Raw genomic sequence first — 26,558 nt, 5'->3', positions numbered from 1 at the left:
AGAAAGAGTGCACACTTGCGTGCCTGCGTTTGTGTGTGTGTGGTAATCAGTTCAGTGATGCTACTGTGTGATCAAATGAACATCTGGGTAGATCATTGAGGGTTCCTCTGAAACCACCGTAATATTCAAGAGTAGCTATTTAGAATGTCTAATTTGCCGGCTTGGGTAGCCCACTGGTTGGTTTGCTGCCTTAAATGTTCAAAAAGCATGTCTTTGCTGCTGGCAGTAACTGGAAACCCTAGGAATTTCCTCCAAAGTTTTTGTGATTTAATCCTGTCTTTTGAAAGCACAAAGTGCATTGAAATGCCTGAGTCAGCCACTCAGAGAGCTACTTGAAACCCTTTATCCATGTAGGAGATGAGGATGGAGTTTTAGATTGCAGGTTTCAGCCTGCCATAACCCTGGCCACTGGGTAGTGAATTGGCAGATGGAAACTAACTTATTCATCCTCCCCTCCACTTGTCTCTTCCTATCTCCCTCTGTCCCTCTGTCTCTCTCTCTCTAACTCTACCTTTCAAATAAATAAATAAATTTTAATTTTTTTTTTTAATAAACAACAAGGCGACCCTATCTCAAAAGGTATTAGATCTGTCTTGAGGGAATTCATGGCTCTTCATTTTTAAAAACTGTTGAAAATACTGTGTATATGTATGTGACTATTTCAGTCATATTTCATGGGAAGCAAACCTTCTTGTTTGATTTTTATTGGCAGTCAAGTTCATCCGAGAAGTCACACCATATATCAAGAAGCCATCCCTGGTATCAGATCTGCCCTGGGAAGGCGCAGCTCCCCAGTCACCAAGCTTTAGTGGCAGCGATGACTCCAGTTCTCCAAAACACCAGAACAGCACTAAGGACAGAAAGGTCATCCCTCTCAAGATGTGCTTTGCTGCCAGAAACCTAAGCATGCCGGATCTGGAAAACAGGTAAGCTGTGTCTCACAGGCGTGCCATGCTTAGAGTCTCAGAAACGTACGGATGCGTCGGAACATTCCATGACTGTTAAAGCATGTAGAGGAAAAAATCATTCTAAGATAAGAGATTGATTTTGGGGGTCTGCATTTATATTATTTCACATATATAGACATTTTATCAAGGAAACTTTTCATTTTTTTATTAAAAAAAAAAATGCTTGTGAGGCCAAATGAAAAGGAGAGAGGCAGAAAGAGATCTTCCACCCACTGTTTCCTTCCCCAAGTGGCCCCAACAGCCAAGTCTGGATCAGGCTGAAACCATGAGCCAGGGATGCCAGCCTGACCTGTCACACTGGTGGCAGGGACCCAAGCACTTGGATCATGATCCACTGCCTTTCCAGATGAATAAGCGGGAGCTAGATAGATGAGAGGCAGAACAGCCAGGACTTGGACCAGAACCCTGATATTTGGTGCCAGAGTCACAAGCATGTGCTTAATGCACTGTGCCTATTGGGGAATTTTTTATGTATAAAAAAAGTGTTAATGGCAGTTATCTCTGTACAGAGATTCAGGACTAGAAATGATAGGGAAGCAGTGGCTTCTACTCTGTTTAATAGTTTTCTACAGTTACTGTGTTATTGTTTAAAGATTTGTTTTCTTTGTTTGAAAAGCGGAGTAGGGGTTGATGCAGTGGTTCAGTTGACTCATCCTCTGCCTCCAAGTGCCAGCATCCCATAAGGGTACCGGTTCATGTCCCAGTTTTTACTTCTCATCCAGCTCCCTGCTTCTGGACTGGGTCTGAGTCAATCTGAAGGCCAAAGCCTGCTCTGGGTTTCCCACGCTGGTGCAGGGTCCCAAGGGTTTGGGCCATCCTTCACTGCTTTCCCAGGCTGCAAACAGGGAGCTGGATGGGAAGCGGAGCAGCTGGGACATGAACTACTGGCCATATGGAATTTGGTGTTTGCAAGGGAAGGATTAGCCAACTGAGTCATTGTGATGGGCCTCAAGACAGACTTCTTACGAAATTCCCTTTCACTGTTGTGTTCTCCTCTGACCTGAATGACACTGGCAGCAAAAAAAGGAGGGATCAAAGAAACCAACAAGAGACTGAATGACTTTCTCAGGTGTTTAAGACCTTAGTGGCATTAAAAATTTCTGCTCTGTATATGTGTATGTAGGGAATAGGGCTAAGGTGTGTAATCAGGGATGGATTACATCCATTGTTAAGTCACTAGGTCGGTCACCTGTTCAAAGGAAGGCTCCAAGCATTCCTTTCTCCATAAACTGCCAACTGTTTTGTACAGAAGGAACAGTGCTTAGCCCAGTGTGCAGGTTCAATGAGATAACATGTATGAAGCCATCTGCACTGATATGAGTATCCAGATGGTTCTCAAATAATAGCTTTAAAGTGTTAACTGACACCTATGAATATACGTTTCTAATGTTCTATTCTGGAATGTTGGCATTGTTTTATTGCTTTTTCTTAGAAGTTTGCGATATAGAAATCAATTTGTGTCGCATAGTAAGGGTTGTGTGTATATGTTGAATTATGTTGTTTGTGCAGTTTGAATCATGAACTTTAAGAAATTTTCTGTTTTTTTTTTTCATAAGTGAGAATTGAGTTTGTAATGGAGTTTATAGCCTTAGCCAATCAAGTCTCTGTTAGGAATATTTTTCTTTGAGTGGAATTTAATTTTTTTTTTTTAATTTGAGAGGGAGGCTAGCAGGGAAACATGTAGAAAGATAGACCCACTCTCTGGTTTACTCCCCAAAACACCCACAGTTTCTGGATTAGGCTGAGCTGGAGCTGGAAATGGGGAACTGATTCTAGGCTTCCTGTGTGGGTAGCAGGGACCCAATTACCTGCGCCATCACTGCTGCCTCCAAGGGTCTCCTTAGTGTGAATCTGAACTCAGCAGCCAAGGCTGTCAGTTGCCTGCCAGGCTAAAGGACATGGAAAGGCTAAATCCCTTCATTGTAAATCTCTTCTGAAAATAGACAGCTGTAGTTCAGCTTGTGGAACTGGCTCCTGGAGAATGAAACAAAGCACTGTAAAGGCCTTGTAACAACCTTGGGATGTGGCATTAAGGAAAGAAAGAAGGGAGAAGGTGATGTGACTTGTCTGGATTGCTAACAGTTGTGTTGCTTTATCATCCACTCAGAACTCTTAGAGCCCAGTCATCTTGACCTTCCATAAAACATGGGGGCTGTGTTCTCTTTAATATATGTGTTCATTAAGAATATTTGCTGAGGACTCGGTGGCGTGGCCTAACGGCTAAAGTCCTCACCTTGAACGCGCCGGGATCTCATATGGGCGCCAGTTCTAATCCCGGCGGCCCCGCTTCCCATCCAGCTCCCAGCTTGTGGCCTGGGAAGGCAGTCAAGGGCCCAATGCATTGGGACCCTGCACCCGTGTGGGAGACCTGGAAGAGTTTCCTGGTTCCAGCATCGGATGGTTGCGGCTCACTTGGGGAGTGAATCATCTCATTGGACAGAAGATCTTCTCTGTCTCTCCTCCTCTCTGTATATCTGACTTTGTAATAAAAAAATAAATGAATCTTAAAAAAAAAAGAACATTTGCTGGAAGAGGAAAAAAAAAAACATTTGCCAGGCCCAGCACTGTAGCCTAGAGGCTGAAGTCCTCGCCTTGCATGCCCCAGGAATCCATATGAACTCTGATTCTAATCCCTAAGGCCCCGCTTCCCATCCAGCTCCCTGCTTGTGACCTGGGAAAGTATCAAGGACAGCCCAGAGCCATGGGATCCTACACCTCAGTGGGAAACCCAGAAGAGGCCCCTGGCTCCTGGCTTTGGATGGGCTCAGCTCCAGCTATGTGGCTACTTGGGGAGTGAATCAGTGGACGAAAGATCTTTCTCTCTCCTCCTCCTCTGACCATCTGCCTTTCCAATAAAATAAATAAATCTGAAAAAAAGAAAAATTTGCCATTGGTCAGCATTTGTCTTCAAAACAAAGTGAAGAGGGCAGGTGTGAGCCACAGAAGTTGTGCCATGCTGATGAGCCTGCATAGCCATACATGCTATTCAAGGGAAGGCCTCAGGAAACCCAGCCCAGTGCAGAGGCTCTTAGTCTGTTTGTTACAAAATAATTTGTTTCTCATTTTACTTGAAATATCAACTTTTGGTAAAATAATGATTTGCTTTTTGCAAATTGGAAGACATTCAAGGTTGTTCATATGATATCACTTTTGTTTGCCTTCCAGCATGGTTTTTAGAGAAAAAGAAAAGCAGTAAAATTACAAGTAGTTGGCAGAAATTACGCATAACTTTGGTTACATTCAGGGAACATTAACATGTATCCTATGTGTCTTGGCAGAAAAAAATGTATAGAACCATGTACTGATTGAGCTTCAGTTATGAGAATTAGAAGACAAAGTCATGAAGATGTTAGGGCTTTGTCACTTTGACCAGCTATGTGTGCAATGCAGAATGAAGATTACAGGAGGACTCAGTGAGAAAATGATTAGCAGACTCCTGTAATGAGTTCTCAAGCCATTATTCAAGGTGCATTTAGAATTATGAGACTTGAAGTTCCTCAATTTCTCTGTCCCGTTTTCTCTGTCTATGGGAATATTACCACTTAACTGAACTATTAGAACTACTTCAAGGATATGTAGGATAATATCTATAAAATTACTTGGAATTCTTTTAGATTTATGCCTTGACTCTGTTAAAGTAAATATTACTTTGTTTATTCATTTTTCTGTTGTTGGTTACCTGCACTATTTCCAGTGTGAAGCTAGTATTAATAAAGTTATTAAAAAAATAAAGTTATTTTTCTGCAAGCATTTTTGTAGGCTTGCAGTTCTATTTCTCCTGGATAAATGTTTGGTGGTAGAATTACTTGGTCAAAGAGTTTGTTTACTTTCCCCCAAAGTGGCTGTGCTTTATCATTTTCTCACCGACAATGTATGAGAGTTTTCGTTGGTCTGCAACATTGCTTGTATCAATCTAAAATTTAGCCGTTTTTTGTATATATGTATATATAGTGAAATTTCTTTATTGCTGACCTTTAGTTTTTTTATATAAATGTTGTGCTTTTTAAGCAAAAACTTAACTGTATGTTAGAGAGAAATGCTCTTTTTTTTCCTGTCTTCTCTGATTTGTTTCTCTTGTTGGAAAGCTGGGAGGGAGGAAAAACAGGAGGTGACTGCTCACCGGAATGAGTAAGGGAGAGTGGGGCACTTACTCCTTTCCACCGCCCCCCACCTTGAGTTTTCCAGACCTCATTAGAAACTTCTGATAATTGTATGCATTTCATTCTGGAAAGTGAAAAGTAAATAAATGATGATATGCAGAAAGAGAACATGAGTCCATCCCTTAACAGACAGCATACGTGGAAGGTTAACAATACATGAGTTTCAGAAATGCTGCGTTTTGGAAATGTAGCACAGTGTCCTTGGTGCCAATTCACATGGTCTTAGTCATAGGCACGCTGGCTATTTTACACAAAAAAGGACAATTTTGGCCTTATGGCATGTAAAAGTACATGTTTATTACTAAAGAAATCATGTCAGCCCTATTAAAGACTTTACTAAACAGAAGAAATAATGTAGGTTAGATTTACAAAACCCTGTGTGTTTGAATATCTAAACATTGACTTGATTCATCTAATCATTAATTGTAATTGCATTTCTCAGGAAATGCTCAGGGGTTTGGCTCAAGGCCAAAAGTGTTGCACAGTTTAGCTGTCTCCTCTTCTCTCCCTGGAGCTGAACAATTACTGGCAGACTGCCTCTGTATTTTTATTAGTAAAATTTTCATTTGAATTTTTCTTTTAAATTAGCAGTAGGCTTTAGAAGATATCTTTGTTCTCTTTCTTCAGACAGGCTCTTCAACTCTCCTAGACTCACCAGTCCACTTCTGAACTTTTTTTTTTTTTTTAATTTGAAAGAACAAAAGTGAGAGAGAGAGACACTGACTTTTCATCCCCTGATTCTTTCCCCAAAGGGCCACAATAGTCGCAGCTTCACCAGACCAGAGCCAGGAGCTTCGTGGTCTACTATGTGGGTACAGGGGCCTAAGCACCTGGGCCATCTTCTGCTGCTTTCCCAAGCATATTAGCAGGGAACTGGAATCGAAGTAGAGCAGCCAAGACTTGAACCAGCACCCAAATGGGATAATTCTGGAGTTGCAAGTGGTGGTTTAGTCTACTATACCACAATGCATGCCCTTGACTTTCTTTTCTGTTTTCTTTGAATTCCATTTTTGTTTCACATTCCTTTTTAAGAAACACTGAAGAATTTTTTATTTGTGAGAAATTGGTAATACTCAGTGCAATGGTTCCCAATCCTGTTCAATCAGACTTAGTCTGATTTTTGAACAGATTTTGTTTTCTTCCAGTTATTAATAAGAAGAATTTCTGACATCTGTATTTTTAGAATGTAGATATGTCAAAGCAGGCATGTCTGAAGAATTCGTAGGATCTATGTGAGGTGTTGCGTGTTTCAGGAGGTAAACATCTTGTGCCCATGGATGAGCTGATTCCCATGTTTAGTGCTAAGTAGGTCAGTAGGAGGGGTGAAGGACATTTCTCATCATGCTTCACAACTGAACTTTTAGCTTTTATTAAAAGGACGTTACACTGCTGTAAGTGCCAAAGCAATCAAGTGGAAATGAATAGCCCCTCTAGAAGTTGAATAGCCTGATGACACCACCTTCCTTGCCCAGTTTTGTGAGGATGAGGGTGGGGCAGTTACTGGCTGTTGGGTGCGGGGAGCGCTCAGTCACTTGCAGTCAGCCTCTTCCTTAGGTGCAGCTGTTACTCCTGTATACAGAGGTGTCTGGTACCACCAGTTCCCCAACCTCTTTGGGACTTGCAACAAAGATTAATTATGGCTTGACTCTCTGGCTTGCATCTGAAAAGGCATTTAACTCCACTGTTTTTTAGCTTTAAGCACTTTGTGTTTAAGTGTTCCCTCTTGTTCTCCCTGAGTTTGTAGGATAATTTTTTAAAGATGTATTTATTTTTAATGGAAAGGCATATATACAGAGAGACAGAGAGAAAAATCTTTCATGAAGACAAAGATGTTTTGTCCACTGATTCACTCCCCAAGTGGCCACTATGAGCAAAGCTGAGCCAGTCCTAAAACTAGGAGCCAGGAGCTTCTTGCGGGTCTCCCACATGGGCATAGAGTCCCAAGGCTTTAGGCTATCTTCTACTGCTTTCCCAGGCCACAAGCAGGAATGGCAAGTGGAGCAACCAGGACATGAGCCAGAGCCCATATGAGATCCCAGTGCATGCAAAGTGAGGACTCTAGCCACTAGGCTACGATGCTGGGCCCTGACATTAAGATTTTGAAAAATCCTTTTTAAATTTAGTGATGACTTTGTACAACACAGAAGCACAATCCACAAAGAAGAAATTGGTAAGTTGAGTTTTGTCCAAATTGAAAACTTCTGCTCTGCAAAAAGAACCATTAAAAGAATAAAAAGGCGGGGCAGACATGGTGGTATAGCATGCTAATCTTTCACCTCATTGCCAGCACCCCATATAGGTGCCAGTTTGTGTCGTAGCTGCTCCATTTCTGATCTCACTTCCCTGCATATGGCTTGGGAAAGTAGCAGAGCAGGGCTGAAGTCCTTGGGTCCCCACAAACATGGGAGACCTAGAAGAAGCTCCTGACTCCTTACTTTGGATTAACTCAGCCCTGGCTGTTGCAGCTGTCTGGGGAGTAAACCAAGCAATGGAAGGTTTGCCTGCCTCTCTCTCTAAATCTAATAAAAATAAATAAATCTTTTTTTTTTTTTCTTAAAAAAAGAAAGAAAAGAAAAAGCAAGCCGAATAAGCCTAGGTCACAGGGACCTAAGCATATGGGCCATTTTATACTGTCTTTCCCTAGCTCATTACCAAGGAGCTAGATCAGGAACTTGTGTTGTGCCACAGCATGGGCCGCGAAGTACATTTAAAAAATAAGATTTGTTTATTTATTTGAAAAGCAGTTACCAAGAGAAAGTAAGAGACAAAAATCTTCCATCTGCTGATTTACTTCTCAAATAATAGCAATGGCCAGGCCTGAGACAAAGCCAGAAGGCAGTGTCCATCTTACTCTGCCTTCTCAAGCAGAACCGGGAGTGCAGCGGCTGGAACTCTACTACTTGTGGCCAGCCTGGAAGAACATTTTAAAGACAGCAACTTCATCATAGCCATCATAATTCTTTATAGCAGAGAAACAGAGATCTTCCATCCACTAGTTAACTTTCCAAATGGCTGCAATATGCAAGTGGACGAGACCAAAGTCCTGGCACTCCATCCAGATCTCTGACATGCCTGCAGGGGCCCAAGTATTTGGGTCATCTCCTACTTGTTTCCCATTAGTAGGAAGTGTGGTCAGTAGCAGAGCGGCTTAGTCTCAAACCAGCCCACTCAGGGCTGCTGTGATAACTCAATCTACTAGCCCACAGTGACAGCCCCTGTCACTATATCTCGAATGGCAGTGTCTAACACACTATTTGATATATAGTAGGTACTTAATATATGGTGAGAAAGGATAGGTTGACCAGAATTAAAATTAGAATGGATATTTGCCATTCAAACTAACAACTTAAAAATAGTTACAAGTATAAAAGGCTTAAAATGTGTCAGCAGTGTTAGTGCACATGTCAAATTCTTTTTTCAGGTGACACAGATTATGATAATATTTCAGTACAACAAATACTGTCCTTAGGAAATAGACATTTCTTGGATCCGTACATATGGAACACATAGTATCTGTTTTCTTTATATTAATTTTAAAATTTTACAAATATATTATAGAATTTTCTTCATTAAAAAGAAAATTAAAATCTCTCCTTGGCCAGGGACAGTTGGTCAGTTTCTAGTTGGCCTTGAGAAACACTCCCAGTATCTTCATCTTTTCCCTTTTGAAAGATACCTGTGGGTCCAGGGTGATGGCTCAATTGGTTAATTGGTCTCTTGCAAGTGCCAGGATCCTATGTGGGTGCTGGTCTATGTCCTGGCTGCTGTGCTTTCCATCTGGCTTCTCCTTACGGTCCAGGAAGGCAGTGAGGGATGGTCCAAAGCCTTGGGACCCTGCACCCATGTAGGAGACCTAGAAGAAGCTCCTAGCTCCTGGCTTCAGATCTGCCCAATTCCGACCATTGGGCCACTTAGGCAGTAAACCAAGAAGATTTTTCTTGTCTCTCCATCTCTATGAATCTGCCTTTCCAATAAAAAGAAATAAATCTGTAAAAAAAGAATTGTGTATGTGTGTCGAGAGAGAGATTGTTCTTAGCTCAGCGTTAAGGAAACAGTGTTGAAAATCTCTTAACTGTTTTTCTCCCGTTAGTCCCTAGATGATTTAAACATATCATATTACCATGTGCAAAAACACATGATATCCTCCCTTTTCTTTATTTCACAGAGTGTTAATTTTCAGTTTGTTATCTGGGCAGTAGTTTTAGTGTGTTTGTTTTAAACCTGACAATACCTTATACCATAAGTCCAAATTACTAAAAAGAAAACAAACATATCAGTCCTTTAGAACGTGCCTATACGTTTCAGCAAGCATGCCCTCCAGTTCTTTGACAAGGAAATTGAGATAAAATGAAGAGTTCAGTAGACAGTGTGATCGTTCCTGCATCTTCGGTCATTGCACTCATACCCTGAAACAACCGATCCAGCAGTTAGCCTTTCTGACAACTCTGCTTCCACATGTGGTTTTCTCAGGAACCTAAACTCAGGAAATTTAGGAGAAAGAGTTTCTATTTGAAGGACACAAACCTAAAATCAGTTTTGCCTTTCCTGTGTTAAGCCCTGGAAAATTTGATGACTTCTCACCTAGCTCACTTTTTTTATTTTTCTCTTTTTCCACACAGATTGATAGAGCTCCACTCTCCTGATAGCAGGAACACGTTGATCCTACGCTGCAAAGACACAGCCACAGCACACTCCTGGTTCGTAGCTATCCACACCAACATAATGGCTCTCCTCCCACAGGTGTTGGCTGAACTCAATACCATGCTTGGTGCCACCAGTACTGCAGGAGGCAGCCAGGAGGTCAAGCACATTGCCTGGCTGGCAGAGCAGGTAGGCTGGGAAGTAGAGCAGGTGTCCTGTGGTTCCCATTCACAGACAGCGCCAGTGATGGTTCCACTATATACATCTGTAATGCTCATGAATGTCTAGTTTATAGATCTTTTGTCTGTTAGTCTTGTTTTTCCTTCCCTTTTGTTTTCCTCCCCCTACCTTTTAACTGTTGTTGATTATTACCTCTACCAGAAGAATTGGCTGGCATGGTAAAAAGATTCTTATTACCACTGCTTTCCTTAATGTCAGAGGACAGGTCATTTCCATAGTTTTAGACCAAGGTTTAGCAAACGTTTTCTTTCTTTTTTTTTTTTAAGATTTATTTTATTTTTATTGCAAAGTCAGCTATACAGAGAGGAAGAGAGACAGAGAGGAAGATCTTCCATCCATTGATTCACTCCCCAAATGACTGCAACAGCCAGAGCTGAGCTGATCTGAAGCCAGGAGCCCTGGAGCCTCTTCTGGGTCTCCCATGTGAGTTTAGGTTTTCAAGGATTTGGGCTGTCCTGCATTGCTTTCCCAGGCCACAGGCAGGGAGCTGCATGGGAAGCGGGGCTGCCAGGATTATAACCATTCAGCATGTACAAGGTGAGGTCTTTAGCCACTAGACCACCATACTGGGCCCTAGCAAAGGTTTTCTGTAAATGCCAGATAGCATTCACAGCTGCTTGACTGCCATTGTAATGAGAAAACAATCAGGCAAACATGAAAATGAATGGGTGTGGCTGTGTTTCAGTAAAGCACTTTTATAAAAACAGCTGGGAGGCTGGATTTGACCCAGAAGGGATGAATTCTCAACTCTGCTTCTAGTCTGTTGGCAGGGTTTCCCAAGGCAGCAGGCTGTAGTTTAGTTCTGCTCTTGGGAAAGTTTAACAAATGAAAAATATCTAATAAACCATTAGGCAAAGGAACAGTTGTCTTTCATACTGAAAAATGCTAAGAGATACAAGAAAAGGCATGAAAAAACTCCACCCAAAGTAATCCTCAGTTTGACAAGAGGAGAATAAAGATTTTAAGAGATATTATGCTATGTCTTTTTTTTGTTGTTGGGGGGGGGATTCGTCACTGTCAGCTGGATGGGAGAGAGTTGTGGGAATGAAGGTGGGGTGAGTGCCAATGGCTCCGTGTTTAAGTCACCACTTGGGATACTAATGTCTCATATCCATGTGCCTCCACTCTGCTTCCAGTCCAACATCCTGCTAGTGCACCCTCTGGGAGCCAGCAGATGATGACAACTCAAGTACTCGGGTCCTTTCCGCCCACATGGGAGAACTGGGCAGGTTTCTGCGTTCCTGGATGTTGGATTTGTGGAGTGGACCACCAGATGGAAGATCAATCATCTCTCTGGCTCTTCCAGATACAATTAACATTAGCAATTTTTTCAAAAGAAGTCTGTATTAGGGGGTAGAGATAAAATGTTCAAGTGGTAGCTCTGTATTTTCGATGAATCTAAATCTCTTAAAAATCTTCATCTCTGAGAATCCTCTAACTCCCCCATACATGTGGGCAGAGGCAGAGAGTAGAGTACATCATTAACTGCAAAATAACATCACAAATCAGCCTAGGAGGTCACTGTTGCTTTATTTTGGCTTTGTTATAAAGTTTCCCAGGTCTGTTTACAGATTTGATAGATTTATGGCCAGGACAAATGATCTTGTTTGGTAATTCCCCCCAAACTACGGAGCTAATACTGTATGCTAGTGATCTTTCTCATTTTCAATCTCTGAAATTTTATGATCATTTTAAGCAAATTATTTTTAAAAACTGTAAAGTTAGAGGAAATTAGAACAGAAAATCATAGTGATTATTTCTGTGAAGCATAATTATAATAAGAAACTAATAAAGTCATAGTGCAAGTACTTATGACATTGAAGCTTTCAAGTTGTGCTTGTTTTACTCATTATCTCTACATTATTTTCTATGCCAGTTAAAAACTGAATGGAGTGGTAATTTTTCTATGCTTTCTGCTGTGTTGGAAGTCTCATGATTTCAACAATGTAGCATATTCACATGGTTAAAAAAGTCAGACAATGAGAAGTTTACTGGGTGAAGAGTCAGTAGAGTCCCTGTCCCCCATCTTCCTGCTAGTCTTCACTTTTCCTGGTAAAATCACTTTCATCCCTTCCTGATAAATTTTTTGATTTCTTCATGAAAATAAAACTTGAGACTGTATTATTCTTTTTATGTTTTATAAAAGGACAAAGCATGTTATGTACAGGACTTTATGCTTTTTAACTACAGAGCATTCCTTTGTGTTTGTAGTTGAATGATCACTTTGCCAGCTTCATTGTTGTGTTTTCCTGTTTCAGTTAATGCTACGTTGGGCAACCTTGTACTTTGTCCTTTCACACGTGAACCATCCAAGCTCTTTTCTTCTCAAATTCAGATAGATCAGTTTACCAGGGAAGCCACATTATCTAGAAATATTTAGTTCCCAAGTTCCTGATAATGAGTAGTGAAATATTGGTTGGTAAGGGGTGGGTCCAAAAGTTTATACCAGTTTCTAAGTTTGAATGGTGAGAGTTTAGAGGATAGTGGATATTTCTGTATCTGTAGCATAAATCCTCAGGAGTGCTAGGTCAGGTACTATTTACCTATTACGTGATCATTAATTAACCCTAAGACTTGGAGGCTTAAAATATCCAACACTGGGGCCCAACACGGTGACCTAGCAGCTAAAGTCCTCGCTTTGCACATGCTAGAGTCCCATATGGGCACCGGTTCTAATCCTGGCTGCCCTGCTTCCCATCCAGCTCCCTGCTTGTGTCCTGGGAAAGCAGTCGAGGACAGCTCAAAGCCTTGGGACCCTGCACCCTTGTGGGAGACCTAGAAGTAGCTTCTTTCTCCTGGCTTCAGATCAGCTCAGCTCTGGCCATTGTGGTCACTTGGGGAATTAATCAGACGGAAGATCTTCCTCTCTGTCTTTCCTCCTCTCTATATATCTGACTTTAAAATAAAAATAAGTACATCTTTTAAAATATATATATATGAAACACTGGACCCAGTGCAATGTTTGCAAGTGCCAGGATCCCATTTGGGTGCAGGTTCATGTCCTCGCTGCTCCAGGTCCCATCTAGCTTCCTGCTTATGGGCAGGAAAAGCAGCAGAGGGTGGTCCAAATCCTGGGGACCCTGGACCCATATGAGAGATCTGGAAGACACTCCTGGTTCCTGATTTCAGATTAGCTTTGCTCTGGAGTTTGTGGCCATTAGGGGAGTGAAGGCCATTAGATGGAAATTCTCTCTTTCTCTCTCTCTCTCCCTCCCTCTCCCTCCCTCCTCTACGGGTGGTGAGTATACTCGGAAGTTAATTCATGCAAATGTGTTAGCAGGAGAGCTCAGTTCCCTGGCATGCAGGCCGTTCTGTAGCACTTCCTGAGTGTCCTTATGACATAACACCTGGTTTTCACCAGAGTAAGTGATGTGAGGGAGAGAAAAAAGATGGAAGCCGCAGGGCCACCTGTGATCCAGTCTCAGGAATCATACAATTGCATTTGTTTTCCTCTCATCAGTAGTGAGTCAACCCACAGCTATTCACTTTTGATTTCTTGCTTTTTAATTTAATAGAATCCCATCCATCTATTTTTGCTTTCTTTGTGTATACTTTAGAGGTCTGGTTATAGTCTTAAAGGAATTTTTCTTTGAGTTCACAAGTGTAGCAAATATTACCCATAAAATTACCCCCAAAATATTCCCAAACATTTTGGCATTGATGAGAAAAGCCAAAATAGCCAAAGAAAAAAAAATTTTTTTAAAGATTTGTTTTATCTTTGCTGGAAAGGCAGATTCACAAAGAGGAAAGACAAAGAACTTGCATCCATTGGTTCACTCCCCAGGTAGCCCAAATAACTGGAGCTGAGCCTATCTGGAGCCAGGAGCATCCTCCACATCTCCAACGGAGTGCAGAGTCCCAAGGCTGTAAGCCATCCTCAACTGCTTTCCCAAGCCATAAGCAGGGGGCTGAATGAGGAGTGGGGCAGCTGGGACATGAACCAGCACCCATATAGGATCTTAGTGTATGCAAGGAAATGATTTACACACTGAGCCATCCCACACTGGGCACCAGAGAAAAACTTTAGTAGTTCTTTCTTTGTTCCTGGTAATTCCCAAATTGCATATAAAGATGCAAGCTGGGAAAATATATGTTTATGTGTGTGTGTGTGTGTATAGATATAGCACATATACAAAATCTGGATTAGCAGAATGATTGCTTATGGTTTTGATCTCTGTTTTCTATTGTGATAATGAAATCAATTAAGAAGACATGTCACCGGCCACAAAGAGAGATCAAGCTGAGGGATTTGGACAATGAATAATAACTGTACTTTTTCATCTTTAGTGCTGTCCAAGTCTTAATTAAAAATTTGGAGTTGGCTATTATTTGGCAAGGAGTATATATGAGAGGGTAATTAAGCACCAGCAAACTAAAACCCTAACATTAGTATCCCTTTTTCTCCAGCCAAAAACTCTATAATGGAACCCCAAGGCTATTTGTGCTGATACCACAACCAAAGACATATACTATATATAGTAGGTAGCATTTTGACTCCAGTGAAAGGAAACAATGTCCTTCAAAGTTAAGGCAAGTAGGTAAACAGAATGATTAAAATTGAGGTTTCGTTTTTCTCCACTGGTAAGTGGAAGAAGAGAAAGATGTTCTCTAAAAACTAAGCTTTAAAAAGCTAAAGTAAATGCTTTTCAAATATTGTTAAAGAAAATATGCTTGCTCACTTTCTCTCAATTGAATATTGCTTCCATTACAATAATATTTTTTGTTTAGAGCGCAAAAAACTTCTTAGGAATAAACTTCTTAGGATCACTTCAAAAAGTTCATGGAAAGCATAACATATTCTCCATGAATTTTTAAGACACCCGTGAACATTTAATTCAGGTTTACCAAATGCATATACTCTAGCCTTGAAGTATCTCTTACAACTCAAGAGAAAAAAAATCACTAAAAAATGTGATTGATCACTTTTAACCTTTCAAAAGAAAGATTTTTCGTTATTTTCTTTATTGAAATATTGTCCATAACCATCTTAGAGACAGAGACTTGCTATGGAAATAATAAATCCCTTCAGAGTATCAGTGATCTAAAAATGCAAGAATCTATGAGAACCCCTCTAGAGCTGCTATTCTTCTGCCAGATGTTGCAGTTTCCCATAGAATAAGTAATCTTAGAAAGCTAGTGTCCACTGCTAAGAAAAGCATAATGATTTCTGTAATATTTGGCTTGAATTTCAGTCAGGTCATATTTTTTGCTGTTTTCAGCATTTGGTAGAATATCAGTGGTGTCACAGACCACATTTCATCTCCCACTGCTGGAATTAGCTCATAGTTCTGGCTAAGAGAAGAATCGGGGGGGGGGGGTGTGAAGATTACAGTATGTAACCAACCCACTCAGACCACTTGCAAATTACAAATGAATTTTTTTTCTTAAATATTTATTTATTTTTGTTGTAAAGTCAGATATACAGAGAAAAGGAGAGACAGAGAAGAAGATCCTTGGTCTACTGATTCAATGCCCCAAGTGGCCGCAATGGCCGGAGCTGAGCCGATCAGGAGCCAGGAGCTTCTTCCAGGTCTCCCACATGGGTGTAGGGTCCCAGCCTTAGGCTGTCCTCGACTGCTTTCCCAGGCCACAAGCAGAGAGCTGGATGGGAAGCTGGGCACCTGAACACAAACCAGTGCCCATATGAGATCCTGGCATGTGCAAAGCGAGGATTTTAGCCACTGGGCTAGCATGCCAGGCCCCAGATGGATTCATTTGTGTGTGCATGTGTGTTTTAAGATATATTTATTTTTACTTGGAAGGCAGATTTACAGAGAGAAGAGACAGAAAAAAATAACTTTTATCCTCTGGTTCACTCCCCAAGTGGTTGCAATAGCCAGAGCTGAGCCAAGCCAACCTGAAGTCAAGAGCCAGCAGCTGCTTCTGGATTTCCCAGTTAGGTGCAGGATCCCAAAGCCTTGGGCCATCCTTTGCTGGATGGGAAGTGGAGTAGTCAGGACACTAGCTGACATTTCCAGGTGGAACATTAGCCTGTTGAGCCACCATGCCAATCCCAATACATATGTTCTTATGGTATCCTGCCATGTTATAATTACCATCAAGAAAAAAAAAAAAAACATGAAAAGTGGCTCTGGGGGCTGGTGCTGTGGTTTGCAGGTTATGGTCTCACCTGCAGCACCAGTATCCATTTGGGCACTGATTTAAGTCCCATCTCTTCCTCTTCTGATCCAGCTCCCTGCTAATGTGCCTGAGAAAACAGTGCAGGATGGCATAGTGCTTGGCACAAGCACCAACGTGGGAAACTAGGAAGAGTCTTCAGTGACAAGTAGTTCATCAGTTTGAATTTTCACTGAATCTGTCCCTGCTAGCCAGCTGCAATTGTAGCGTCAAAGTATGTTATTGGTGATCTCTGTTCAAAGGTTTCATCTCAGATTTTGATGATGACAAGACTTTTGTTTAACAGTCATTATTTTAGAAAAACTCTAGAGTCCTTGATAACATGGACAAATGGTGATTGTTTTCCTATATTTTTAATCCTGTATAAAAATGATTTTATGCACATAACCCAAGTGATACATTTCAAGCTGAAATACAAAATTCTTTTTTTAAGATTTTTTTTTTTCTGGGCCCGGCTGCGTGGCCTAGCAGCTAAAGTCCTCGCCTTGAAAGCCCTGGGATCCCATATGGGCGCTGGTTCTAATCCTGGCAGCTCCACTTCCCATCCAGTTCCCTGCTTGTGGCCTGGGAAAGCAGTTGAGGACGGCCCAAAGCTTTGGGACCCTGCACCGGCGTGGGAGACCCAGAAGAGGTTCCTGGTTCCCGGCTTCGGATTGGCGCGCACCGGCCCGTTGTGGCTCACTTGGGGAGTGAATCATCGGATGGAAGATCTTCCTCTCTATATATCCGGCTTTCCAATAACAATAAAATCTTTTAAAAAAAAAAAAAAAGATTTTTTTTTTCTAAATTTATCCCTTTTTTTTGTTTAATGATTACATGATTGATCAGGGTGGGAAGGATCAATATTTAGGGAAAATTTGGTGAATCCACTGCTTCAAAATTTACTATTTGTTATTGTTGTTCCTGGGGCAAGGAGAGAGACAAAGGGGAAAAGCACACACAGCTTTCCTCACGTCCCAGTACCCAGGGATGAAGAACCTTCACCTCATATCAACCCAGAGTCTCATTGTGTACAAATTCTGAGGGTTCTGTCCAAGTGGGTTGGATAATTCTGAAGCGTTGCCCTTTTCACCCTCCCAATGATGTCACCCTCCCAATGTCCATTGGCTCCAATCACCAAGGGTTTTTGCTGTCATCGTTTGGGGCTATTTATCCAGTTTGTTCTGTTCTTCTGCTACAGCACCAAGTGTGCTGCCATATTCTCCTTTTACAACAAGGCCTGTGTCCACTGCTGTGCCTTTTTCATTAGTAGGACATGTTCTTGCAGGCAAGTCCAAGTACCTGGGCCAGGTGTCCCAAGCATCACCAAATCCCACCTTGGGCTCACGAACCTAGCACCCACCTAGTAGGAGGGCTCTGGTACCCAGGCCCGAAGACCCAATCCCCACGAATCCCCTACCCTTAGGGCTCACGAACCCGACACCCACGTAGTATGTGGGCCCTGGGACCCAGGCCGGGAAATCCAAGCCCTGTCAGATTCCCCACCCCCAGGGTTCACGAAACCAACACCCAGCTGGCAGGCAGGCCCCAGGATTTGGACCAGGTGACCCAAACCCACCAATTCCCCCGTCACTGGGGCTCGGAAACCCATCCCCCACCACACGTGTGGGCCCTATTGCCTGAGCCAATCTACCCAAGCCCTGTCATATCCCCTGACCCTGGGATTCACATACCTGGCTCCCATTTGACCCAGGCTGGCATGACTCACCTCACCTGAATTTCCGCAGTCTTACTGCGCCACCTGGCCTAGTCTAGACTGCTCGCTGTTCCAGCTTCTGTTGGTGGGTGCTGTAGCCTATCCCAGTCCAGCCTGATTGCTGTTCTGGTCCTAATGTGAACTGGCTGGTGTTGTGGCCTAATCTGGCTCCTCCTGCCCCCTACTCTGGTTCTCAGATCTGACAGTGGGTGTTATGTGCTGGCCCAACTGATCTGTCCCCAGACCTGACCCACACATGTATGCCAGCGGCTACTGTAACCTGGAATGATCTGGGCTGCTCTTTGCCTTGCTTCTCGCACTCTCCTACAGGGTCTGTGTCCCAGTGAAGGAGTTGAAATAAAAACTTGTTATATGTGATAGGAACATTTTTGACAATAATTTATACCAATGTTTTCCAAAAATATACTCCAGTGGATCATTATCATCATTTTCAGAAAATAGTGCCCAGCATTGTTACAGCAGTTTAGTTGCCACCTACAATGCTGACATCCTATATCAGAATGTTAGCTCAAGTCTTGTTTCTCTGTTTCTGATCCAATTCCCTGCTAATGCGCCTGGGAAGGCAGCAGATGATGTTCCAAGTACTTGGCCCCTGCCACACATGCGGACGTCCCAGATAAAATTCCTGGCTCCTGACCCAGCCATGATTGTTGTAGCCATTTGGAAAATGAACCAGCAGATGATGAAAGATCTTTTTCTCTATCCCCTCCCTTTCTCGTTGTCTCCTGACTCTGCAAATAAAATCTTTTTTTAAAGAAATAGAAATTGGGCCCAGTATGGTGCCCTAGTGGCTAAAGTTCTCATCTTACATAAGCTGGGAGTCCAGTTTGTATATGGGTAGTAGTTTGTATCATGGCTGTTCCACTTCACATCTGGCTCCCCAGTTGTGACCTGGGAAAGCCATAGCAGCCAGCCCGAAGCCTTGCAACCCTGCACTCACATGGGAGACCTGGAAGAAACTCCTGGCTCCTCACTTTGGATTGGCTCAGCCCCAGCAGTTGCAGCCATTTGGGAAATGAACCAGCAGATGAAGGATCTTTCTGTCTCTCCTCTCTGTAAATCTTTCTGATAAAAATAAATAAATCTTACAAAAAAAGAAAAAGAAATTATCAGAGGCTATTGCTTAAACATTAGGAGTTGGAGATATTTAGTATATATGAATGTTACTGGATATAATAGAAAATATTCAGTTATAAATGTGTGTGTAGAGTAGTAATGTCAGATTCTCTTTAGCAGTATAGGCCCTGATCAAAATCATTTAGGAGATGTTGATATTTAGATTCTACAGATTTATTTGTTAGAATTTTCTATTCTGTGCCTGGCACGATACCATAGCGGCTAAAGTCCTCACCTTGAACCTGCCAGGATCCCATAGGGACGCCGGTTGTAATCCCGACTGCTCCACTTCCCATCCAGCTCCCTGCTTGTGGCCTGGGAAAGCAGTCGAGGACGGCCCAGTGCATTGGGACACTGCACCCGCTTGGGAGACCTAGAAGAGGTTCCAGGTTCCTGGTTTTGGATTGGCTCAGTTCCAGACATTGTGGCCACTTCGGGAGTGAATCTCTCATCGGACAGAAGATCTTCCTCTCTGTCTCTCCTTTTCTCTGTATATCTGACTTTCCAATAAAAAAAATAAATATTTTTTTTAAAAAAAGAATTTTCTATTCTACTATTAAGAGTAGTAGTAGCGATTTCTGTCCATTACTTAAGGTTATTTCTCATACATCAGATATGCTGAAACTGTTAGCATTTTGAACACATTACTGTATATTTCATTAGAATTGGTGGTGTACAGTTAGGAGTTGGGGGTAGGGCATGTCTTGTCACTGGATGATGTTTGTAACTCAGCAGTGGAGGGCACAAGCAACCTCACGGCTCCCAGTGTAGAACCTCTTCCCGTGGGAAGGAACCTGGGGAAATGTTTTCCATATTTCAAGTCTGTTAGGATGTGCAAACAAAATGGAGGCCCCCTGAGTCAGGCTGTTACTGAAGAAACCTTTAGAAAGTCATACCATTATAAGTGGCTCTAATGGCTGGATTTCATCTTTATGACAGGCAAAACTAGATGGTGGAAGACAACAGTGGAGACCCATCCTCATGGCCGTGACTGAGAAAGACTTACTGCTTTATGACTGCATGCCATGGACAAGAGATGCCTGGGCGTCCCCATGTCATAGCTACCCTCTTGTTGCAACAAGGTAAGACTAAAGACCAAAGACATGCAATGATTGTCTTCTTCTAAAGCCACCAAAGAATTTTCAAGTGAGTTCCGTTATCTTAGGTGCCTAAGAAAGAATTCTAACTTTCTCATGTCATTGATGAAGACAGCAGCTTTTGTTTCACAAGTTTATGGGTTATTTTGCAACTCATAGCTCCAGAGGAAGTTATTTATATCACTAGTATTCTTTGGGTGTACATTTGAGTTGTTGACAAAATTTTCCAACTGCTCTGTTCAAGATTTGGTTGGTCATGGAGGTAATGGTTGTTGCTGCTGCTATTTGTTTGCTTGTTTGTTTTGCTTTATTGACTGTGACTAGGAAAACCGCTGAAATGGTGGCATCTTTCTTGAGTGATGAAATCATTTAAAACCAAAATGTAGATGTGTGGATAAACCATACAACTCAGCAAAGTACTCTTCAGCCTCTCTTTCCAATGTAAGAACATGTCATTTTTATTTCATCAGATAAAGGTTGATATTGACCTGAAACAGGAAGATGTTTTCCCACATGCCAGATGTGGGGAGTTGGAAGGAAAAGGGATGGAGAAATGTACATTTAAGTGCTCAGGATGTCTCAAAGGAAAGCAACTGTGAAACTAGAAAACCAAATTCAGATTTTTTAACCTTCAAAAAGAGTAAGATGTTTTTGCCACTCAAAAGTCATATTGAAAAGGAACCCCATAGAAAAGTATTTTGTAAAAAAAAAAAAGAAAGAAAAAAAAAAAGAAAAGTATTTTGTAATTAACAGACCTATCTTGATAAATCTGCTAGGAAACTATGTGAAGGCTTCCTGCTTTGAGCTGGTGTTTGTGTGAGGGAAAGTGCAAATATTCTTTGCAATTCAGTAAGACTTTAACTTTATGTAAGATTTCCTCCAATTTTACTATTTCTCCTTCATGTATAATTCTTTTTATAAAAATATAGTTTTCCTGTAGCTTTCCAGGAAGATCTCTGATTTGAAGTTAGAGCCCTTAAGTCTCAAGAGAGGAATATAATGATAATTTTGAGCCTTAGCACCGATAGGGGAAATCTCCCCATTAATTCCTTCAGGATGGAAGAGTCTTCTAGGAAGACTGAGTTTAACAGTCAGTTTATCTGGTTTTGTTTTGTCATTTTTTTTATCACTGCCAAGTAATAACTGCTCCGGAAATCAGGAGCTATGACTTAGTAATCTCAACATTTCCCATCGTGCCTTACATGCTGCAGGCCCTAAATAAATCTTAATTTTTTTTTTTTTTTTTTTTTTTTTTTTTTTTTGGTGGGGTTTGGGGATGGGCTGGCCCAAGGCTCACGTGGCTAATCCTCCACTTCCAAGCACCAATATAGATGCTGATTCATGTCCCGGCTGCTCCACTTCCCATCCAGCCTCCTGCTGTGGCCTGGCAAAGCAATGAAAGACCCCAAAGAAGCTCTTGGCTCCTGACTTTGGATCAGCTCAGGTCTGGCCATTGCAGCCACTTGGGGAGTGAACCAGCGAATGGTAGATCTTTTTATCCATATCTCCTGTCTATAAATCTGCCTTTTTTGTTTTATTTTTTTAAAGTTATGGTACAATTCTATAGGCTCTGGGATTTTCCCATACCCCATTCCAAATTCCCTCCCCCTAACTGATTTCCCCCATATTATTATAATAGTATAGTCCTGCATAAGCAATAATAAGTCCATCATAATGTTATTTAAGTGTGTCCTGACATTGCTTGCACAGACAATAGCAGGCAATCCAGCATGCTAAAAATAAATCTTTAAAGAAGAAAAGGAAAATAACCCATAGAATGGGAGAAAATACTTGAGAATCATACACCTCATTAGGAAATTGTATCTTACAACTCAGTAGTCAAAAGATAAATTACCCCACTAGATAAAATGGGAAAAGAATAAGGATTTGAATGGGCTTTTATCCAAAGAAGATGTGTGTGTGTGTGTGTGTGTGTGTGTGTGTGTGTGTGTGATGTGCATGAAAAAATAGTCATCATTAATCATCAGGGGAATGCAAATCTGTATCACAGCATTCCTCACCAGGGTGTCTATGACTAAAAGGACAGTAGAAATGTGCATAGAGTGGAGCCTTCACATGGTGCTGGTGGGAATGTAAAGTGATAGAATCATTGTGCAAAACAGCTTGGCAATTCTGAAAAGTCTAAACAAAAGTCATCGTATGACCCAGAAATTCTATTTAAGGATATTTAACCAAGAGACATATAAACACTTAGATCCACACAGCAATTTATATGTATTTTCATTACAGTATTCAGTATTCATATACAGTAGTCACAGTATTCAGAAAACTGATGAATGGATACACAAAATGTGATAGAGCCATGCAATGGGAGACAGCAATGAAGTTCTGACACATGCTAAACATGGATAAAGTGAAACATGCTAAACACCACTAAGTGAAAGAAGCTAGATATAGAAGATCACTTTTTTCCAAGATATTTATTTTAACTTTGATGATGCTTACACAGTTGATAGTTGATAAGGATATATTTCCCATGTGCACCACTGATTAGGGTGGGAAGGCTTGAGGCTTAGGGGAAAGTGGATGAGACAATTGCTTCCTTCTTTGTTTTTTCCTGTATCTGAGGAAAGTGGGCAGAGAAGGGAAGAGGGCTCCTCCCAGAAGCCTAACTGCATCAGTACCTGGGGATGGGGACCGTCATTCAATGTCATTTTAGGTTCCCGGATACAGAGCATGTTCCAAGGGTAGTGCTTAAGTGGCTTTGATAATTCTGAGACGCTGTTGATTTCGGTGCACCAAGGTTGAGGAAATCCTTCCAAAGTCCATTGGCTCACATAGTCTACCTTAGAGTCTCCACTCGCCCATATACTTGCTGTCAATGTTTGGCTGGGAGAATTGTCTAATTTGTTCTCCCCTCCATCTCTGCCATGGTACTAGATGTCCTCTGCAAGCCTCAGAGAGCTGTCATGTCCCCTATGTGCATCTGGGCAGGCCATCCACTGCACACACTGAGGAGGTCTAGCTCTGACACATGCACTCCACAGTCAGACCACAAATCCTGTGATTTTCTCCATGATCAGAGTTTTTCAGTCCAGGGTTTCAGTTTGGGAGGATTCCCAAAGAAACCTCTTGAGAGGTGACCCCAGACCTGACTCCTATGTGTGTCAGCCAGTGCGTATTCTGGTGCTTGCAACCACCTGGTCAGTTCTGTCCCCAGCCCCATCTTATATGCAAACCAGTCAGTGGATGCTGTGGCCCATCCTGAACCAGCCCTGATTCTTACATATGTCAGTATATGCAGCAGACTGGTCTGGTTTGTCCCGCATCCTATTAGCTCTCATACATACCAGTGGGTGCTGCAGCCTAGCTCAGCCTGACCAACACTACTATCCAGCCCATTTAAGCTGGTGGGTGCTACCACCTGTCCAGCCAAGCTCATCCCCATCCTGATTCTCATGCGTGTTCATCAGTGGAAGCTGCAGACCATCAGAGGGGTGACCACCATTTCCCTACAAGACCCATTCCCAGCCCCAGATCTTGCACGTTGCAGGTGATACTGTGGTCTAGCATGACAGAACTTGCCCCAGGTCCTAGAACTTACCAGCTGATGCTGCGGCAAAACCCGACCAGCCTGCACTTATCTCTGGCTCATGCATGTACCGGTGGATATGGTCGCCTAGCCTAGCCTTGCTACCCCACTTGCAATGCAGTTAGCAGGGAGTTCCCTGCTAATACACGTGGGAAAGCAGCAAAGGTGACCCAGGTACTTGGCCCCTGCACCAATATGGAGACCCATTTAAACATCTTGACACCTGGCTTTTGCCTGGCACAAGCCCAGCCATTTCAGCCACTGAAAAAGTCAACTAGTGGATGGAACATCCCTCACTCTTGCTCTCTGCTCCCCTTTCCTCTGTAACTCTGCCTTTCAAATAAAAAAATAAAACTGTAAAGAATGAGTGCTGATGGGTATTCAATTTTGAGCGTACTAATGATTTCACAACTCTGAATGTACTGCACACCACTGAACTTGAGTAAATTGTGTGATGTATAAATTATCTCAACAAATTATTATTTACCCAAGTTTTTACAGGTAGTCAAATGTTCATGTTAAATATGAAGAATTAAAACATTATTTGAATCAAGATAGACATTGCAAATTGTAGTGCTCACTGATGAAATGCCTGAGTCCTGTAGCTCTCTAACCTCAATTCCAAATAAGTTTAATTAATTTAACAGCAGGAATCCTTCCTCGGTCCTGGAAGTAATGGTGGATTATAATTAAGGATGACAAGCGTATGAAAGGTTTAGTTTTTCCTGTGGCCATGTTGGCCAGGTGGAGTTGGTTGCATGGTAGAATTAAGCCCAGAGAAGGCAGAAGGTGATCACTGAGAGTCTAGGCTGGAAATAGACCCAGAGTTTCCTGGCAGAGGCAGGTAAAACCAAGTGCTTTTCTCTTTCTTGGGTATGAGTAATGAAAAAGCACAAGCTATGTTTAATTTCCCTAATTATTTTTCTAATGATTTGTAATATATTCTTTTTTTTTAAGCTTTATTTTTATTTTTATTGGAAACTCAGATATATAGAGAGGAGGAGAGACAGAGAGGAAGATCTTCTGTCCAATGATTCACTCCCCAGGTGGCCGCAATGGCTGGAGCTGTGCTGATCTAAAGCCAGGAGCCTGGCAACTCTTCCAGATCGCCCATGTGGGCACAGGATTCCAAGGCTTTGAGCTGTCCTCAAGTGCTTTCCCAAGCCACAAGCAGGGAGCTGAATGGGAAGTGGGGCCACCAAGATATGACCCGTTACCTATACGGGAAACTGGTGTGTGCAAGGCAAGGACTTTAGCCACTAGGTTATCATGCTGGGCTTTAGCCACTAGGTTATCAAGGTTCTTAAGAGACAGAATAGAAAAAACATAAAGATATAGGTTAGAAAAAGAAACTAAAGACCTTGATTCTCTACAGACATAGAAAGCTTCTGATAAATGCAGTCCCAGTCATAGCTCACAATCAGATATCATTATCATATAAATTGGTGCCAGATACTTTCTGTGTTGGGTTGTACATTTACAGGTTCTTAGAAACAATGTGTGTGTGTGTGTGTGTGTGTGTGTGTGTGTGTGTGTGTGAATAGCTGCTGTTTCAGTTCCAGGAGGAATTAGGTAAAACATTAAAAAGTGAGAAATGAAGATGAGTTTTCTTTTACACATTTTTAAGATTAGAGGCAAATATAAAACATAAGTAGAAAGACCCAGTGATTTCATAATTGCTGTAGATTTTGCAGAATGTAGATCTTGTAGTCTTTCCATAACAGCTTTCTTTGGAAGCCAGAAGGGGCTCCAAGAAAGCATGGCGACTTTACAATGTGGAAAATTGAGTGGCTTTGGGTTTATGTGGCATAAAGGGGATAAAGCTGTGAAACCGCCCTCTGCATGAGCTCATCTGGCCTCCCTATGGTAGGGGAGCCTTTGGCAGTGTGTCCTGGACCAGCGGCCACTCAGCAAACCTCCAGCAGCTGGTTTGAATTAAATGTCCTCTGCCAAATATTTCATAATCAAATCTGTTGGAAAAAATTGTCCTACATTGTAAAAGAGCCCGTTACTTTTATATTTTGTAGTGTCTGACTTGGGATTAGCAACCAAGCTGAGTATGGTAGAGTACTCCTGCTGCTTTCCCGAATGCTGTATCTTACTTGGATCATAATGGAGAGTAATTCTGAAACGTACTTAACTCTTTCTGAGACAGCTAATGTTTAACTGTCATGTTGGTCTCCCATATCCCATGCAGATGGCTTCTTGCATCTTGCCTGTCATGCTTTGATACAGCTCCCTGCTAATGTGCCTGAGAAAGTTCAGGGGATATTCCAAGTACTTCAGCCCCTGTACCCACAGGGGAGGAGCAAATAAAGCTCCTAAGGCCTGGCTGAGTCCTGTTTGTGAGAGCCCTGTGGAGAGTGAATTAGCAGATGAAAGAGCCTGTCTGAGGGCCCAGCCTAGCCTAGTGGCTAAAGTCCTCCCCTTGAACTTAGTGGGATCCCGTATGGGTTCCTGCACCCGTGTGGGAGACCAGGAAGAGGTTCCTGGCTCCTGGCTCCTGGCTCCTGGCTTCACCTTGGCTCAGCTCTGGCTATTGCGACCACATGGGCAGTGAATCATTGGACAGATCTTCCTCTCTGTATATCTGACTTTCCAATACAAAATAAATAAATCTTAAAAAAAAAAAAAAGCCTTTCTGAGTTGTGCAGCCATCATCACAGTTAGGGTTAGGATTCTTTTTTTCTTCCTTCCTTCCTTCCTTCCTTCCTATTTGTTTTTGTTTTACTAGCAGTGTCAGAGTTACAGGGAGAGTCAGAGAGCCGCAGTGGTCAGAGGTGGGCTGATTTCTCCAGGTCACCCACTTGGAGCCTGTTTGAGGAACTACCAGGCTCTTCACAGTAGCGTGCATCGCTTCGTATTCTCATCGCTGGTGTGGAATGATTCCGATTTCTCCACATTGTTAACCACAGTTGCTGTCATTTT

General features: G+C 42.1%; 1 protein-coding gene across 1 annotated transcript in view; it reads left to right on the top strand.

Annotated features, from left to right (window-relative positions):
* SNTB2 (syntrophin beta 2) overlaps positions 1 to 26,558 on the top strand; it is a 78,508-nt gene that overhangs the window by 41,116 nt on the left and 10,834 nt on the right. Inside the window, exons 2-4 of the mRNA XM_004583979.3 lie at positions 713 to 926; positions 9,748 to 9,958; positions 19,920 to 20,062. Of these exons, the coding sequence (XP_004584036.2) occupies positions 713 to 926; positions 9,748 to 9,958; positions 19,920 to 20,062 (568 nt within the window). The remainder of the gene's footprint in view (positions 1 to 712; positions 927 to 9,747; positions 9,959 to 19,919; positions 20,063 to 26,558) is intronic.

The sequence above is a fragment of the Ochotona princeps genome, chromosome 16, assembly GCF_030435755.1.
Source record: "Ochotona princeps isolate mOchPri1 chromosome 16, mOchPri1.hap1, whole genome shotgun sequence".
NCBI classification, from domain to species: domain Eukaryota; kingdom Metazoa; phylum Chordata; class Mammalia; order Lagomorpha; family Ochotonidae; genus Ochotona; species Ochotona princeps.
The sequence above is the reverse complement of the archived record's forward strand: the minus strand, read 5'-3'. Positions and strand labels throughout refer to the sequence as shown.